The 18,897-nt window shown below is 40.2% G+C and overlaps 1 protein-coding gene across 1 annotated transcript in view; it reads left to right on the top strand.

The window, feature by feature from the left end:
- Positions 1-13,661, top strand: part of LOC144593624 (myosin-IIIb) — a 109,401-nt gene extending 95,740 nt beyond the window's left edge. Inside the window, exons 27-30 of the mRNA XM_078399932.1 lie at positions 4,521-4,686; positions 7,958-8,311; positions 12,363-12,456; positions 13,357-13,661. Of these exons, the coding sequence (XP_078256058.1) occupies positions 4,521-4,686; positions 7,958-8,311; positions 12,363-12,449 (607 nt within the window). The 3' untranslated portion in view covers positions 12,450-12,456; positions 13,357-13,661. The remainder of the gene's footprint in view (positions 1-4,520; positions 4,687-7,957; positions 8,312-12,362; positions 12,457-13,356) is intronic.
- The last annotated feature ends 5,236 nt before the right edge of the window (positions 13,662-18,897 follow it).

Genomic DNA, 18,897 nt, shown 5'->3' on the forward strand with positions numbered 1-18,897 from the left:
CCCTTTTGCTTTATTATTGAGGCTTATCCTTCATTTTTTAATATATCATCTTGCTCCATTATTTTTACAAATATTAATGAATATTTGGGACATTTCAGATGTCCAGTTGCATAAAGACAAAATGTTCTTTTAAATTGGTGGAATTTAAACTTGAAGCTCAAAGTGATTATTTCAGAGGGTCAAGCAGCATCTCTGGAGAAAAAGGATGGGTGATGTTTCAGGTCGAGACCCTTCTTCATACTGATAGCAGTTGGGGCAGTGCCAGATTAACTTAGTAGCAAAAGTAGCATATGCTACGGACCCCGCATTTTCGAGGGCCCCACACTAAATGCTTGCAAGCTGTCTGGTGAAATTGGTATCTCACGATCTGGCAACCCTGTTGTTTACATGTCAGGAGAGCTGCATGCTGCATGGTACGTAATCATTACGGACGTCATTAATAACATGATACGAATAAATAATTTCGTTCAAATTTAACTTTAAATTGTCCCATATTGGGGTGTTTTGGGCCCAGACACTGTAGGGGGAAAAAACTGCAGATGCTGGTTTTTCCTGTTTCAATCTGAAGAAGTGTCCCGAACCAAAACACCACCCATCCTTTTTCTCCCGAGATGCTGCCTGACCCACTGAGTTACTCCAGCACTTTGTGTCTATCTTTGGCATTAACCAGCTTCTGCAGTTCTTTGTTTCTGTAACATAATTATTTAGTCACTTCCTGTTTTGTTTAATTAATGGAGCTGATAAGATGCTGGTCCAATGTGTGAAAATTTGAGCAGCTGTCATGGAAATCTAACAGTCAATGTGGCAAGGTTAACAAAGCCATTTTCTCATCTACATTTTCTATTAATAGTGATGATCATACCAGAACACAACACAGTTAAAATGTTTGAAGGCTTTAAACTATTTGCCATTTAAAGAAAAAAGGTTGATATGTTTCTTTTAATTGGCCTTGGGACCTCTCCAAAAGACTTTGCAGCAAAAAACTACACCCAAATTAGTCACTGGCATAAACACCAGACTGCAAAGAACGAACAACATTGAGGTGAATAACTATCTTTAAATTGTTGGTGCTAATTGAGAAATTGATGTTGAGCAACCTACATCCACCTATATCCTTCCTTTGTCCCGCCCCCCTGACATCAGTCTGAAGAAGGGTCTCGACCCGAAACGTCACCCATTCCTTCTCTCCTGAGATGCTGCCTGACCTGCTGAGTTACTCCAGCATTTTGTGAAATAAACGTCTATTATCCGTTCACAAGATGTTGATGAGGCCATATTTGGAGTATTGTGTTCAGCTTTGGTCACCCTGCTATGGGAAGGATGTCAGTTGGAAATTGTGCAGAGAACATTTACAAGGATTTGAGAGCCTGTGCAACAGGGAGAGACTGGGCAAACTAAGACATTATTCCTTAGAGTGCAGGAGGCTAAGGGGTGATCTTACAGAGGTGTATAAAAATCATGAGGGAAATTGATAGCCAAGAGTGCTTTATTGTCGTACTTACCAAAACGGAACAATGAAATTCTTTCTTGCAGCAGCAAAACAGGTTTGTAAATGCAGTACTCTACAGATAATATAACAAACAAACATTAAATATGTTCAGTAAATTTTAAAAACTATATATTTCAATAAAAGACAACATAGCCCGAAGATCCTCGTGCAACCAAGGCAGTTAGGTATTTAGTCGTAGTTCATAGTGTTCAATAGTCTGTTGGTCATTGGGAAGAAACTATTCCTGAACCTAGACATTAGTTTTCAGATTCCTACACCACTTCCCACATGGCAGGAATGAAATGATGGTGTGGATCATTCGATGATGAAGGCTGCCTTTTTGAGGCAGCACCTCCAAAAGATCCCTTCAATGGTGGGGACGTCTGTACCCGTGATGGACCATGCAGTGATCACCACGTTTTGTAATCTCCTTTGTTCCTGGGCATTCAAGTTGCTGAACCAGGCTGTGATGCAAGCAGCCAAAATGATTTCTATGCAGAAGTTCAACAGGATATTTGTCAACCTCCTCAATTTACGAAGTCGAGGTGTTGATGGCTTTCTTTATGATTGCATCAGTGTGCTGGGTCTAGAATAGATCTTCAGAGCTAATCACATCCAGGAACTTGAAATTATTGACTGTACCAGCAATCCATTGATGAAGATAGGTTTGTGGAACCAAGGCCTTCCTCTTCGAAAGGCAACAATAAGTTCCTTGGTTTTACTGATGTTGAAAGCAAGGTTGTTGTTGTTCTGACACCATTCAATCAGACAGTCGATCTCCTATATTCTGACTCATCATTATCCGAAATTCATGCAACAATGGTTGTGCCAACATCAAATTTTTAGTTTAGTTTAGAAATACAGTACAGAAACAAGCCCTTCGGCCCACCGAGTCCACACTGACCAGCGATCCCTACACATTAACGCCACCCAACACATACTAGGGACAATTTTACATTTACAACAAGCCAATTAACCTACAAACCTGTACGACTTTGGAGTGTGGGAGGAAACCGAAGATCTTGGAGAAAACCCACACAAGTCATGGGGAGCACATGCAAATTCCGTACAGACAAACACCCTTTGTCAGGATCGAACACGGGTCCCTGGTGTTGTAAGGCAGTAGCTCTACCGCTACACCACTGTGCTGCCCGTGCCATAAAGATGTTGGAACTGAGTCCAGTTACACAGTCATGGGTTTAAAGTGAGGGGAGCTGAGCACAAAGCTTTGAGGTGAACCTGTGCTGATGGTTATTGAAGAGGAAGTGTTGTAGCCAATTTGTACTGATTCTGTTGATGAGGAATTCAAGGATCCAGTTGCAAAGGGATGCACAGAGACCTAGTTCCCTGAGTCTGGCAACAGGTTTGGAGGAGATGATGGTATTGATCGCCAAGCTGTAGTCTATGAACAACAGCCAGACATATGTGATCCAGTGCCATTGCATCCCATGTTGATCTAGTGTGGTGGTAGGTAAATTATCCAGGTGGGAGTGGAAATGAGCCATAACCAACCTCTCGAAGCCCTTCAACTGCACGGACATTAGTGCCACCAGTCGGTAGTCACTGAGGCATATCTCCTTACTTGGGCAGATGGAAACCTCAGACTTCACCAATGATAGGTTGAAGATGTCCACAAAACCCCAGCCCGTTGAGCAGTGCAAATTTTGGGAACTTGTCCACCATCAGGTCCTGATGCTTTCCGTAGTGTTCATCCTCCTGAAGAATCCTCTGACCCTCTGCCTCGGTGACAGAGATTGAAATACCATTGGGGGCAAAGGAGGCCTGAGAAGGCTCATCAGTGTTGTCCTTGTCGAAGTGTGCATAGAATGCATTGTGCTCATCTGGGAGTGATGCCTTGCTGTTGTTTGAGCTGCCACTTGATTTTATCTTGTTGGAAGTATTAGCGTGCAAACTGTGCCACAGCCACTGAACATCCACCTCGTCCTTCAGTTTAGAGTGAAAGTCTCTTTTAGTCTTTTTGGTTCAATCTGGATGACTTGTATGAATCTGAAAGACTGAGATCCGCTCCTTAGACTATTGCCGACCTCCTGGTGTTTTGGTTGGGGAACACTCGGATGGTTTTCATGGAAACGCACTCCTTCACACACTTCCTTATGAAGTCGGTAACAACTTTGACGTATTCATTAAGGTCCGTTGCCAAGTCCTTGAACATAACCCATCACACGTTGCTTTGAGCAATGATTGTTGTGAATTCTTAGGCCCCCTCGGTCATGGCTGACCATGGGTGATGCATCCTAGTTGGCTGTTGTGAATACAATGTCTCATACAGTATCTAATTCCTTCATATATCTATAGAATGGGTATTAGTGGTTTAGGAACATTCAGGTTGGAAACATTTGCACAACTTGCCTGGTTCTTGATTCCCCTACTCTGAGTAAAAGACTGCATTCATCCTATCTATTCCCCACATGATCTTACAGACCTCTACAGGATCACCCCACATCTTCCTGCACTCCAAGGAATAATGTCCTAGCGTGTCCAACCTCTCCCTTTAGCTCAGGTCCTCAAGTCCGAGCAACATTCTGGTAAATCTTCCCTATTCTAGCTTAACAACATAATTCCTATACCAGGGTGACCCAAACTGAGTACAGTGCTCCAAATGCGGCTTCACCAGCGTCTTGTACAACTGTAACATAAACTCCCAACATCTATACTCAATACACTGACTGATGAAGGCCTGCGGACCAAAGGCATCCTGAGCCACCCTTGGAGTTATTCTTAATATGAGGTGCAAAACAAATTGACCATTATATATAAGATTACAGAAGGGAGTAGTTTTGATGGATTAAATCATTTTAACCATGAAATTAAGAGATGGAGCAATGAAAGAACATCGCAATATCGAGGTTTTGAACCAAGATGGTGAGGGTACAGTGTGATACTCTGCCACAATCCCAGGCTCTGCGCTGGAAATGGCCAAAGCTAAACCTTGCAATAGTAGCCTAGTTCAAGTTTTGTCCTACTTTAACCTGATGGTATTATTTTTGTTCTTTCCCTGAACTCCCTTCAGAGGCGTAGATCGTTGCAGACACTATATGATTGAAATGCAACCCAATGGGAAGTATGTGATACTGGGAGAAGATCGGGCCCACTCATCACTGCCAGATCTGGTGGAGTATTATAAAAGTGTTGGAATTCAGCCATTCATGGAAGTCCTCACGGTACCTTGTGGACAGGTAAATAGTTGTACAATCCCATGAGGGCCACTTTCTAAATGTCTTGTGCTATACCAGAAAATATTCCTCATCTTTTGTTGCTTCCTTGGATAGAAAAATAATTTGGGGGGAAAAGGAGAACTGTTGTTATTAATTCCCGAAGATGAAGTCGGGGATTGATCTTCTGGTTGTCAGACTCTAACGTAAGGGAGCCACATGGATTGGTGCTTGGGCTCCAGTTGTTTACAATCTATATATGAAATGTTGTATTTATAAATTTCTGACGACAATAAACTAGTCTATTTTCGGTTTAAACCAGCATCTGCAGTACCTTCCTATACAATATAATATAGAATTAATGTTTCACTCACCGAACTCCACACTGATTCTTAATTACAACTGTTCTCAACATGAGTTCTAAAAGAAGGTTAGGTCAGTCAGTAATTTATTAAGGTGCAGACACAAGGAACTGCAGATGCTGGTTCACAAAACAGGACAAAGTGCTGGGGTAACACAGCGGGTCAGGTAGCTTCTCTGGAGAACATGGATAGGCAACGTTTCAGCTCAGGGCCCTTATTTAGGCTGATTTTAGTAGAAGGGAGAAAGATGGGTGGAGGACAAAAGAAGCCTGGCCAATGATAGCAAGAAGGATTTTGATCGGCAGGTGGTTGGACAAAGGCCAGAGATCATGACTAAATGTAATGAAACTAGGAGAGAATAGGCCTGGAACATGAAGCCAGAGGAAAGAATACAGGTGGAAGGGGAAAGGGAGAAATAGATATGCATCCATTTGGGGCACAAGGAAGAGAGGGGAGAAAGAGGGGTAGGGGATTGTCAGTAGGTTGGTTACCTACAATTGGAGAATTTGTTGTTCAATACCATTAGGTTGTAAGTGACTCAAGGAATATGAGGTGCTGTTCATCAGATTTGCATGTGGCCTTACTCTGGCAATGGAGGAGGCTCAGGACAGAAAGGTCAGTATGAGAAGGAGTTAGCAACTGAGAGACCCTGCAGGCCTTGGCGGACCAAGCACATGTTCGATAGTCGTGTAGTCTAAGGTTGGTCTTGTTGATGTAAAGGAGGCGACATCAGGATCACCGGATGCAATAGATGAGATAGAGGTGGTGCACGTGAACCGGTCCAACATCATCTACTCTATGCAAACCCAAAAATGGACTGTGTATAGGCAACTCTATCTAGTCTCATTTTTATCATAATTACTTTTTGCATTGGGAACATATTTCCTGCCTCTAATGTGTCCAACCCCTTAATAATCTTATGTTTTGATAAGATCCCCTCTCATCCTTCTAAATTCCATTAGAATAGGCTTGTATACACTGAAATTTAGAAGAATGAGAGGGGATCTTATCGAAACATATAAGATTATTAAGGGGTTGGACACGTTAGAGGCAGGAAACATGTTTCCAATGTTGGGGGAGTCCAGAACCAGGGACAACAGTTTAAGAATAAGGGGTAGGCCATTTAGAACGGAGATGAGGAAAACTTTTTCAGTCAGTTGTAAATTTGTGGAATTCACTGCCTCAGAAGGCAGTGGAGGCCAATTCTCTGAATGCATTCAAGAAAGAGCTAGATAGAGCTCTTAAGGATAGGGGGTATGGAGAGAAAGCAGGAACGGGGTACTGATTGAGAATGATCAGCCATGATCACATTGGTGGTGCTGGCTCGAAGGGCCGAATGGCCTGCTCCTGCGTCTATTGCACTTCATTTCGTATGGAACAATAGGTCTCCAAGTGGTCCTGTTGTAAGTGTGCATCTGGTTCTTGCTATCTCTGATAGACCTCCCTTTGCAACCGTCCTCTGCCTTTCCTGGGTCACTTCATCTTTGGGCTTTCACTGCAAGCCATCTTAATGGCCTAAATATTCCTGCAATATTTTCCTGGCACTATGAAGGGTAACAGGTTCTTTGTATTTAAAAGCATTTGTTATTGTGTACCAGAATAGATGGGCTCAGGAGGCAGGAAATTAGGGGGAATTGATGTATATTACGTCAACGAGAGTGGAGTGGGGATGTTGAAATCTGAGAGATACAGGTAGGGATTGAGATGCGAGGAAGTTGGGATGGGGCATGGCGAAGTAGGTGACGTAGAATCGACAGTTTGAGATAGAAGGGAAGAAGAGAAATTGAAGAGAAATTCGGCTTGTACTCGCTGGAATTTAGAAGATTGAGGGGGGATCATAGAAACTTACAAAATTCTTAAGGGGTTGGACAGGCTAGATGCAGGAAGATTGTTCCCGATGTTGGGGAAGTCCAGAACAAGGGGTCACAGTTTAAGGATAAGGGGGAGGTCTTTTAGGACCGAGATGAGAAAGTTTTTTTTCACACAGAGAGTGGTGAATCTGTGGAATTCTCTGCCACAGAAGGTAGTTGAGGCCAGTTCATTGGCTATATTGAAGAGGGGGTTAGATGTGGCCCTTGTGGCTAAAGGGATCAGGGGGTATGGAGAGAAGGCAGGTACGGGATACTGAGTTGGATGATCAACCACGATCATATTGAATGGCGGTGCAGGCTCGAAGGGCCGAATGGCCTACTCCTGCACCTATTTTCTATGTTTCTATGAATGAGAAAGGACAAAGGAACTCGTCCAGAAGAAACACTGGGCTGTGCATTTACAGGTATGCACAAGGTTTAAATGCAGAAAAAGTCTGACTCGGATAGTTGCCAAACTGGGTGTTTTATCTAAGGTTTATCGTAACACTTGTGTTTATACTTGATGCCTTTATTTATAATGCCAATGTTTGTTTATGATTTATTTCAGGCAATGGTCCATATATTGTACATGAATAAATGTAAAGACAGATAATAATATTTCTGCACATGTTGGTTGAAAGAGGAAGGTTAATCAGGTGCTTTGATTCTTAGAGTTAACTTTTAATCTGTGCTGCAGGATTCTACGGTGCATGTTCAGTAGCAGATGTTAACACTTCTAACAATACTGCACATGCATAGTAATGCAATGAAAAATCAGTGTGTATTGTGTGGTTAGCTCTTGGAATAGAATTTACATAATCTTCTGATTTAGTGGTCAAGGCAATACAGATTGATGTTTTTTTTTTAAACTGAAGACACATATTAAATTACGTTACTTAACTTTTTTGTTTTATGTGCAGAAACATTATTATCTGTCTTTACATTTATTCATTTACAATCCATGGACCATTGCCTGAAATAATATCGAAGGTATCACAAAATGCTGGAGTAACTCAGCGGGTCAGGCAGCATCTCTGGAGAGAAGGAATAGCCTGAAATAATATAGTAATTATTCTCTTCTAGAAGTGTGACAGTGAAACAGATTATGAAGAACTCAAACACTTTTTGGTGAAAATCAAATCGCAAGAAACTACAGATATTGAAAATGGGGCTGATGCCTCAACTCATGATCGTGTGCACAATGAGTTGTCACAACTGTTTATGCCACCTGGATCACAGTTGTCAGTCCAGCCGCAAGTTCCACCAGTCATGAGAAGGATTGCAGACAAAAAGCTTCAAGTTGCTGCTTTGGAGGAAAGGCGTGCGGTTAATTCGGAGAACTGGCATGAAGATGAACATCAAGAAAACAAACGTACATTCCCAAGACTTTACCCATCAATACGTTTAGCGATGAAAGAGATTCAGCAACTATATGAGGTATGTGGACATGTTGATCAACTTTCATTGGAATCAGATTTTAATATTTCATTTCAGCAATAATAATGTTTAATAAGTAAAATATGATTTGTATGCCTTGTATTTTTAATTTTGAGTTTACTGATATGTTTTAATGACCACCATAGAATTTTAGAATTAAAATAAAATGTAAAAGCTGAGAGTAGTGTTTTCATCCATTTTGACTAGTTTTTGCCTAAATTGACTGGTTTTTGCCTAACTTTTTAAAAGCATGTGATGGAAACCAAAGGAAGGGATCTTCTAAATCTGTTGAAACGTGTTTAAATTGCATGGGGAAGTTACTGGAGGGAATTTTGAGATCTACCTACATTTGAAAAGAGTATGATGGATTCTCACAGCTCTGTGTGGGAAATTGAATCTCACTATTTTTTTTACAGATTTTTGTAAGAGAATTTAAGAGTGCACTTCGGGCAGGTGGGAATTTAGCAAGGCCTTTGACAAGGTCCTGTAGAAGGTTTGTTTATGTGGGATTTAGGGCGAGCATTACTAATTGGATACAAAATTGGCCTGATGGTGGTAGTCAGACAGAAGTATTGAAGGGTTTATTTTCAGATTGGAGGCCTGTGACCTGTGTTGTGTCACAGGGATCAGTGCTGGGTCCACTGCCATTCGTCATTTATATTAACAATTTGGATTAGAATATGTGAGGAAGGAACTGCAGATGCTGATTTAAACCGAAGATAGACACAAAATGCTGGAGTAACTCAGTGGGACAGGCAGCATCTCTGGAGAGAAGGAATAGACAATAGGTGCAGGAGAAGGCCATGTTAAGAAACATCACCCATTCCTTCTCTCCAGAGGTGCTGCCTGTCCTGCTGAGTTACTCCAGCATTTTGTGTCAATCTTTGGATTAGAATATGGTTAGTAAGTTTGCAGATGACACTAAAACTGGTGGTCTAGTGGACAGAGAAGAAGGTTATCTAAGATTACAACTGAATCTAGATCAACTGGGAAGGTGGGTCAAGCAATGGCAGATGGAATTTAACGGGTAAGTGTGAAGTGTTGTGTTTTGGTACGTTAGACCAGCGAAGGGCTTAGTGTATCAGCAGAGCACTGATTGTAGAGTGTCAAAGAATATATAGACCTTGCTTGGGGTACAAGTGCATCATTTCCTGAAAGTGGAGCACTGGTAGACAGTGTGGTGAAGGATGTGTTTGGCATGCTTGTCTTCATCAGTTAGAGCATTGAGTACAAGAGTTGGACTTCATGTTACAACTGTACAAGTCACTGGGGGTGAGATCGGAGAATTGTAGTTCTGGTTGCCCAGTTGTAAGAAATATGTCAAGAAGCTGGTACGGCTGCAGAAAGGATTCATGAGGATGTTGCTGTGACTTGCAGGGTGGTATAATTACAGTGTTTGAAAGATATTTAGACAGATAGGTGGATAGAAAAACTAGGTCAGCAGGGATAAGTTGGACCGAAGGGCCTATTTCCTTTGTGTATAACTTTGACTCTACATAAATGTAATGTAGATTACCATAGAATCAATTTAGAGCATCTGTAACTACATTTTAAACTGGAGATTTCAACTATTTGGAAATGTATTCACTTGGAAAGCTCTTACAAGAGACCTTTATTGTATAAAATTATTATGTAGTTAAGATTAAATCATTTTTTTCCTTCCATTTTTGTTCTTTTACATATCTGCCTGGAAATTATTTTAAACTGACTTTCAGGATCAGCTAGTATGATTTACAGCAATTAGCTTGTATATTATTAGGTCAGCCAGGTCTCAGGGTATCATTTTTTTTTTTTTTTTTATATTTTATTTTTGAAAAGCATATGTACAGATAGAAATAAAAGACAAATTTGTTACAAATTTCTTACATAGCTCAATTTTTAAATTTTTAAAGAGAGAAAATAAAAAATAAAGAAGAAAGAAAAAAAACTATAAACTATTGGGAAGAGAGAATAATAAAAAAAAATTAAAAAAGGTATAACTATAAAAATTAAAGGGGGTAGATCCGGGAGACAATAACCACAGTTGTACATCCAACCCTAAACTCAAGTTTCAACTTTTAATTTTAAATTTTTATTTTAGTCCTGTGTCAAACCCATTTACTTTTCTAAAAATTCAATAAATGGAGACCATATTTTAATAAATAAATCAAGTTTGTCAATTAAGGCAAATCTTATTTTTTCCAAATGCAGGGTCTCTGTAATTTCCGTAGTCCACATTTTAATTGTGGGGGTTATTGTTTTTTTCCAAAATTTAAGTATTAATTTTTTCGCAGTTATTAAACTGTAATCAAGAAAATGTACCTGACTTGTTGTAAAGTTTGTAGTATGTTCTGATAATCCTAATATAATTAATTTTGGATCCATATCCAATTGCTTGTCGATAACTTTAGAAACTATTTTTAAAATATCCAACCAGAAATTTTGCATTTTTATGCAAGTTACGAAAATATGAGTTAAATTTGCTTCTTGAAATTGACATTTATCACAAATAGGAGAGATACTAGGAAACATCGTATTTAATTTTGTCTTCGAATAATGTAATCTATGTATTATTTTAAATTATATTAAGGAATGTCTAGTATTTAATGAACATTGGTGTATATGTTGTAAACTTTCATCCCATATATCTTGCATTATGGTTGGTTCAATTCGTCCTCCCATGCTCGTCTATATGATTCTGACGACGGAATGTCAGTATCTAGGAGAGTATCAGTATCTAGGAGAGTATCAGGGCATAATTTTATTTGAGATGGTGTGCATGCTTTTTTGGGACCAGCACAATATGCCAAGATTTGTCTATGGAACATGTCACCAGAGATAATTCTTCAATCTTCAAGTACTCGGGAGTTTAGCAGCCCGGCAGAGCAGAGTTCTTGTCAATTAAAACCTCCTTATAACATGGACCTCTTGATTATCTGAAGAAGAGCAACTAAATGTAATGTCGGGTCATCCTGTGCTGGTGCTGTTAGTATAATTTTATAGTCAATTATTAACATAATTCTGGTATAGAAGTTGGGAGGTCATGTTGCAGTTGTATAAGATGTTGGTGAGACCGCATTTAGAGTATTGTGTTCATTTCTGGGCACCATGTTTTTGGAAAGAAACAGACAGGTGCATGGATAGGACAAGTTTGGAGGGATATGGACCAAATGCAGGCAGGTGGGACTAGTGTAGCTGGGACATGTTGGTCAGTGTGGGCAAACTGGGCCGAAGGGCCTGTTTCCACACTATCACTCTGAATTTATGGTATTGAATTCTCAACTCTGATCCATGCTATTCAATTCATCCTAAGTTTCTTAGGCAGCCCATTTTTATGCTTGGCACATACTTTATTTTCAAACCTCTTGAATATAAGCAAATACATGGTTACTTATGTAGAATAGTAAAGCACAAGAACAGAATTTTCAGCACACAATCTCTGTGTGACCATGATGCCAGAATAAACTAATCTAATTTGCCTACACATAGTTCATATTCAAGAGTCAAGCGTGTTTTATTGTCATATGCCCCAGATAGAACAGTGAAATTCTTACTTGCTGCAACACAACAGAATATGTAAACATGGGAGGCGCATTCCCAATCTCGTTGTACCCCTGGGTACAATGACAATAAAGATATATTGTATTGTATTGTATTGTATGTAAACATATTCCACCATTCTCTTCACTCGATAATATGTATTATATTCGGTTTTATACACAACATGGGTCTCAATAACTCCTTGAAAATTGGCACGTGGAATCAGTGTTTTAAAATATTTTATAAGAAACTTTTATAGAGTCATACAGCGTAGAAATGGCCCCTTCAGCCCAACTTGCCCACGCCACATGTATTAAATGATGATAAATGGCAATTGAGTAAGTTGATTGTTCATGCAGAGCATTCTTTATATTGTGAAGAAATGGTGGGAAACTTAAAACGTTGACATTAATCCTGGTTGATGACCTGAATGTCATCAAAATGTTATGGTGGAGCTTTCCTCTCAAGTAATTAGATGCTTAATTGATGTTTCATGAATAACTGATATTTGGCCATTATTTGTTTTTAACAGAAACAAGGGTGTGATTTGCAAACTACCATCGATGAGGAAGTGCCAGATCTCCCTCCAAAACAGGCTAAAGAAAGACATCTGAGTTAAAAAAATGGTTTGTAAACTTAACATTGGAGAGTTGCCTCTTTGAATCTAGCTTTCCTTCTGGGTGTGTGACAAAATCTATTGTAGAAACATGTAACTGCAGATGCTGATGTACAAAAAGAAGAGACAAAGTACTGGATTAACACAGTGGGTTAGGCAGCATCTCTGGAGAATATGGATAGGTGATATTTCAGATTGGGACTGTTCTTCATTCTGAAGTTTCACTTGAAATTAGACACAAGTAAAATTGTTCATAGATGAAGAAAGTCTAACGGTAAAACCATCAAAAGCAAGCATTGTAGCTTTGATCTGGACTACAGGGACAGGCTAAATTCTGATATAAAGTAATAGATTCACAGAGCTGTATAGCATGAAAAAAGGCCCTGCTACCCAGCTTGTTCGTGCAGACCAAGTTGACATTCTGACCCTGGCCTGCTGAGTTACTCCATAACATTGTTTTTGTTCATAAACCAGCATCTGCAGTTCCTTGTATCTGACTGATATTTTGGGCTAGCCCCATTTGCCTGCATTTGGCCATATCCCTTTTAAACCCTTCGTATCCCATTGTCTGTCCAGATATCACTTGAAAGTTGTAATATCCAGCTCCTGTAATATGTATAGGAGTTGCAATGCTTTCCTTTAATTTTCTATCCAATAAAATTAATTTTCCCCATTTGGAACCTGTTTGTGAAAGAACAGAGATCAGAAGCTATCCGTAACAGTAATGGTGAACGTATTATTTGTCGGTTTTATGTATGCGAAGATCTGTCAAATATTTAATATCTTGGAGTTTCCAAAATTAATTTTGCTCAGAAACATAGGCACTGATTTCATTTGGAAACTATTAGAAATAATTGGTGAAGTTGCACAAATTATGTCAGAGTTGAAAATTTACACATTTTATTTTCAGATTGAAGATTGGGAAAATATGTCCACGCACAGATGAAAAGAGATACTTTTGACATGTTTACTGCAACAAAAGGTTTTTTTGTGTACTGAAACACAACACCAAGTTCATCTGCACCAATATGTCTTGGGTATATAATATTGTTTCCAATAAGTATTTTGCACAGATTTATTTTTGAATTATTGTAAAAGGTTTTGTCAAACAATCTGCCAAAGCTGCTTCTCACGATAAAATGTTTATTTTTTTCACTCGGTAGATATACTGTATATATTGTATCTGGGTACATTTGATTCATTTGTTAACCTTTATGCTGGGAAATTGTTTGTACAGTTAATAAAACATTGAAAAAAAATAGTCATGAAAGCTATCTGTTTGAAACATAGCCAAAACTGTTGCATATTGTAGTTTCCCCTTAGTTGTCTAGATTGTACTGGAAGCCTGGATTAGAACCAGAAGATCGTGTTCATTAGCAGCACTAAAGCTGGAGTTTGACTTGGATTATCCCCACATTTCCAGTGCTGTGTCTGCCTAAATTGGTGTGTAACCTCTTCTAACCCACCCCACCAATTAATAGTGCTCCATGTGACCAAGTCATACAGATTCAGCCCATCAAGTCCATATCGACCATCAACCATCCATTTACACTAATCCCATGTTTAGTCAGAGGTTATGAGGAGGCAGGAGAATGGGTTTAGGAGGGAGAGATAGATCAACCATGATTGAATGGCGGAGTAGATTTGATGGGCCGAATGGCCTGATTCTGCTCCTATCACTTATGATCTTATTCTCCCCACATTCTCATACTCCCTCCAGATCCTACCACTCACGAGTACACCAGTGCCAATGTACAGTGCCTAATTTACCTATCAATTCTCGTGAATTCGGGCCATGGGAGGAAACTGGAGTGCTCAGAAGAGATCCGCTCGTCACAAAGAGTGTTGAAACTCCACACGGGCAACATCCAAGGTCAGGATTAAGCCCGGGTGTCTGGCACTATGAGGCACTGATTCTACTAGGTGTGCCATTGTGCTTCCCCAAATACCTCAGGCTTTCCAGCTCTGACTATTTGCACAGGATTAAATCTGGCATAGGTTTACAGATGGCATGAAAGTTTGAAGTGTGGAGAGCAAGGAAGGTTGTAGGATATAGATCAGATGGAAAGTTAGGCGGAGCATTGGCAAATTAATCCTGCAAAGTGTGACAAGTCAAATATGGGAAGGACATACACAGTAAATGTCAGCTCACTATTGATTGTTGATGAACAAAGGGATCTCAAAGTTCATAGTCTCTCGAAAATGGAAACATGGATAGATTAGATGGTGAGTAAGGCATATGGCATTCTTGCCTTCATAGGTCAGTGCATAGAATATAAAGGTTGGGATATTATGTTGCAACTTTATAAAGCACTGATTAGGCTGCAGTTGGAATATTGTGAAGATCAGCATGTACATGGTTGGCTTAAGGGCCGTTTCTGCCCTGTGCTGCCCTCTTATGGCTCACGCACAGTAGTCCTTTTCCAAGTGGGTGGGAGAAAAAAGTGGGTGGTATCGTCTTTATTAAGTTCCAATTATTTTAATTTATATTTAGTATGTGGAATGATACTTGGCTCTTTTTATAATTTTTTTTAATGTTAATGGTATTTTGTTACATCTCTCAAGAGTTACAAAATGTTCATGAATGTTGAGGATGCTCACAAACATTCAGTCGCCCCCTCGAACACTGTTGTGAGAGCCCAGGAGTTTGGGGTGCTGGGTCTTGCTGGCTGGCACAGTTGTGTAAGTGCAGCCTGCTGTCTGCGCTGTGTTGGCCCCTGTTGGGGGAAATCGGCAATTAACAAATCACATAGAATTACATGCTCCAGTTTCTTCCCACATCCCGAAGACGTGTAGGTTTGTAGGTTAGTTGACCTCTGTAATATTGCCCCTGGTGTGTAAGGTGTGGATGTGAAAGTGGGATAACAGAGAGTAGAAACAAAGAACTGCGGATGCTGTTTCATACACAAAAGGACACCAGTGCTGAAGTAATTCAGCAGATTAGGCAACATCTCTGGAGAACATGGATAGGTAGTGTTTTGGCTCAAGTCTCTTCAGACTAATCACACCAGAACCAGGTCCAATACAAGCATCAAAGGTTCATTGTCACTCTGGTGTGGAGACCCTTCTTCAGAAGTCTGAAGAAGCGAGCTACCGAACTCACTTATTCTCCAGAATAGGTTCTTCAGACTTATTCTTCAGACTTCTGAAGAAGGGTCTCGACCCGAAACATCACCCATTCCTTCTCCCCCGAGATGCTGCCTGACCCGCTGAATTACTCCAGCATTTTGTGTCTACCTTTGATTTAAACCAGCATCTGCAGTTTTTTTTCCTAGAGTTTGAAGGGAGGTGGGCAGAAACAGTTTCCCATTGCAAATTTACAGTTGTGGCTGTCACACACATTCTGCATCCACTTATTCAGGTGATAAGTGCTATTCCCACAGCCCAAAATTGCACAAATGCGCATGGCTTTGCTCAGTAACATATAAACCAAAATAAATAACAAAGTCAATTTTTGTATTCTTGTTCTCTGTCTGTACGAAACTTGAGAGTCTTCAAGGTACAACAGAAATCTTTATTACATTGACTCAATGCTGGCAGCAAGACAACTAAAATGGCTGCAACCCCACAATCTGACTGGACACTCACACTGTGTACAGCCAAGATAACTATGTACAAAACATCTCTCCCTTTGTCCTGTGCATCGCCACCTGCTGCATGGGAGGAGCAACGGGTCCTCCCACCCCACACAGTCCATCAAACATCACACTCCCCCATTCCAGTTTGAATGTCTCTATTCCTGAATGAGTCGCCTTGGGGGAGTACCATGATTGCAACGTGTCGAGCAATGAAGGACCACAGGCAGATCGGCGGGGAGTTCGTCTGGTGGATGAGGCAGGGGAGGGGCAAATTAGGCACTCCAGTGTCCACATGATTTGGCGTCCGACTGCTTGGTTCTGGTCAGGCTCTGCGCAGTCTTCGCTGAAGGAATGCGGCTTCTTAATTGGTCATCATGCCGTCAGCAATGTCCTTCTTGTCCTTGGACAGTGTACATTTTGGTTCCAATGTGAGCCATAATTCTGTGGTGTGCATCAAACATCACATCAATCATATCTTAATTCAAAAAGGGTCCTGTAAGCATGTTACAATGCAAAAGAAAATGATGCAAGTATATTGAACTTATTTATACAATCACAAGATTATAACAGAAAATTGGAATGTCAAGTACTGATTAAAATTATCCAATGTTATGGGAATCAGAAGAGACATGATTAGTCAGGAGACTCGTGACTAAGTTTTGTACTACACAACTTTACTTACGCATGTACATGCAGAACTCATTCAGAAGTCTATTGATAGTTATGGAAATCATACATTTCATTTCATTCCCCCCCCCCACCCTCCAAAACAAAAAACAATAAAAAAATGCTTGTTATTCATCGTCACAATCTCACTCACTCACCGAAGCATAAAGCAATAAAACTAACAAAATCATCGTAGTTTTGTACAAATTAACCATAAATACACCTAGTTAATAGTTTTGAAACCAGTATTTTCTTATTTTGAAGATGCAAAACTGGAAAATACGGATGAAACGCAGGTCTGTATACAGGCAGCAGCCGGCGAGAATGGTTTTCACGAATGACCTATGACCTGGGCATGCACAGTCGAGATACCGAACTCGCTTATTTCCCAAGAGTAGATCAAGCTTTGCCCTTTCCCCAGTAAAACGCTTCCTAGTAAAGCGTTTAGTTTAGAGACACAGTGGAAACAGGCCCTTCGGCCCACTGAGTCCATGCTCACCAGTAATCCCTGCACACATACTACGCTACACTCTAGGGACAGTTTACAATTATACTAAGCTAATTAACATGCAAACCTATACGTCTTTGGAGTGTGGGAGGAAACTTGAGATCCTGGGGGATCTGAAAACCCACGGGGAGAACGTACAAACTCCGTACTGAGAGCACCCGTAGTCAGGATCAAACCCGGGTCTCGGGCGCTGTAAAGCAGCAAGTCTACCACTGCACCACCGTGCTGCTCTTAAAGCCTGAGGAAACTTTCCTGAACACCATTAACAAATTTCACCCCATTAATGGCAGTCACAGTCCAAAATAGGAAAGTTAAACACACTACTGCAGCACATTATTATTCTTGCAGCTCTTCACGAGCTCACTCCATATGTGGTTCTCTAACTCCTGTTAACTATTTAGGGTCCTATGGGATGATCCCAGCAAGGTGTGCAATCCCTTCTTATTTCTCAGCTCGCACCCATAAAGCCACAGGATGATTCATCAGTAATGTCATCTTCAACTACTGCTGTGATGTTCTTCATCAAAAATGCAATTTCCCTCCTCGCTCTCCTTCACCTCTATGAGCAGTGATCTTATAGCGGTTCATAAAATATGAAAGGCATAAATAAGATAGATGGTTAAAACCTTATCCCCCAATTTTCAATTTATATTAACACATTAAGGGCTAAATGCATTTTTCTATATGATTTTCGTAATAGTGAACAAAATGCATTGGTGAGGCTAGAACCCATCGACACATCAACAAAATTTACAAATAGAAAATAAGATGCCCTCATTGCATTTGAGTAAATGTATTACATATTCTCAGTTAGTTTTGAAATTATTGGAGATGGGGAGAACTTTGCTTTTCCTTCCTCTTGATGAGTAGTGTGTACGATGGAGAAATCAACATTTAGTGAAAGGTGTACCAGACATAAAAGTTCAATAAAAGAGGATGATATTCTTTTTTTTTTTAATCTCCCCAATGGGCATTTTTATTTTCAAATTGTGCATGTGAAAATTCTCATTCAATGTGGACAGTACATATTGAATCATATTTGAAGGCTTGCCACGTATCGGATTGGTAATAATTCCAGGGCGTTTTCACAGCACAATAACTGGTTACAGCTGCCTCTAACTAGTATTCAAATTGAATAATGCAACAAGGTACTCGAGGTACCCAGGGTACTCAAGGAGGTGGCTCTAGAAATCGTGGACGCATTGGTGATCATTTTTCAAAGTTCTATAGATTCAGGATCAGTTCCTGTGGATTGGAGGGTAGCTAATGATATCCCCGTTTCAAGAAAGGAGTGAGAGAGAAAACGGGGAATTATAGACCAGTTAGCCTGACATCAGTGGCGGGGAAGATGCTGGAGTCAATTATTAAAGAAGTAATAACGGCGCATTTGGACAGCAGTAAAAGGATTGGTCCAAGTCAGCATGGATTCATAAAGGGGAAATCCTGCTTGATTAATCTTCTGGAATATTTTGAGGATGTGACAAGTAAAATGGATGAAGGAGAGCCAGTGGATGTAGTGTATCTGGACTTTCTGAAAACTTTTGATAGGGTCCCACACAGGAGATTAGTGGGAAAAATTAGAGCACATGGTATTGGCGGTAGGGTATTGACATGGATAGAGAATGGTTGGCAGACAGGAAACAAAGAGTAGGAATAAACGGGTCCTTTTCAGAATGGCAGGCAGTGGAGAGTGGAGTGC

This window comes from Rhinoraja longicauda, chromosome 1 (assembly GCF_053455715.1).
Source record: "Rhinoraja longicauda isolate Sanriku21f chromosome 1, sRhiLon1.1, whole genome shotgun sequence".
Taxonomy (NCBI): Eukaryota; Metazoa; Chordata; class Chondrichthyes; order Rajiformes; family Arhynchobatidae; genus Rhinoraja; species Rhinoraja longicauda.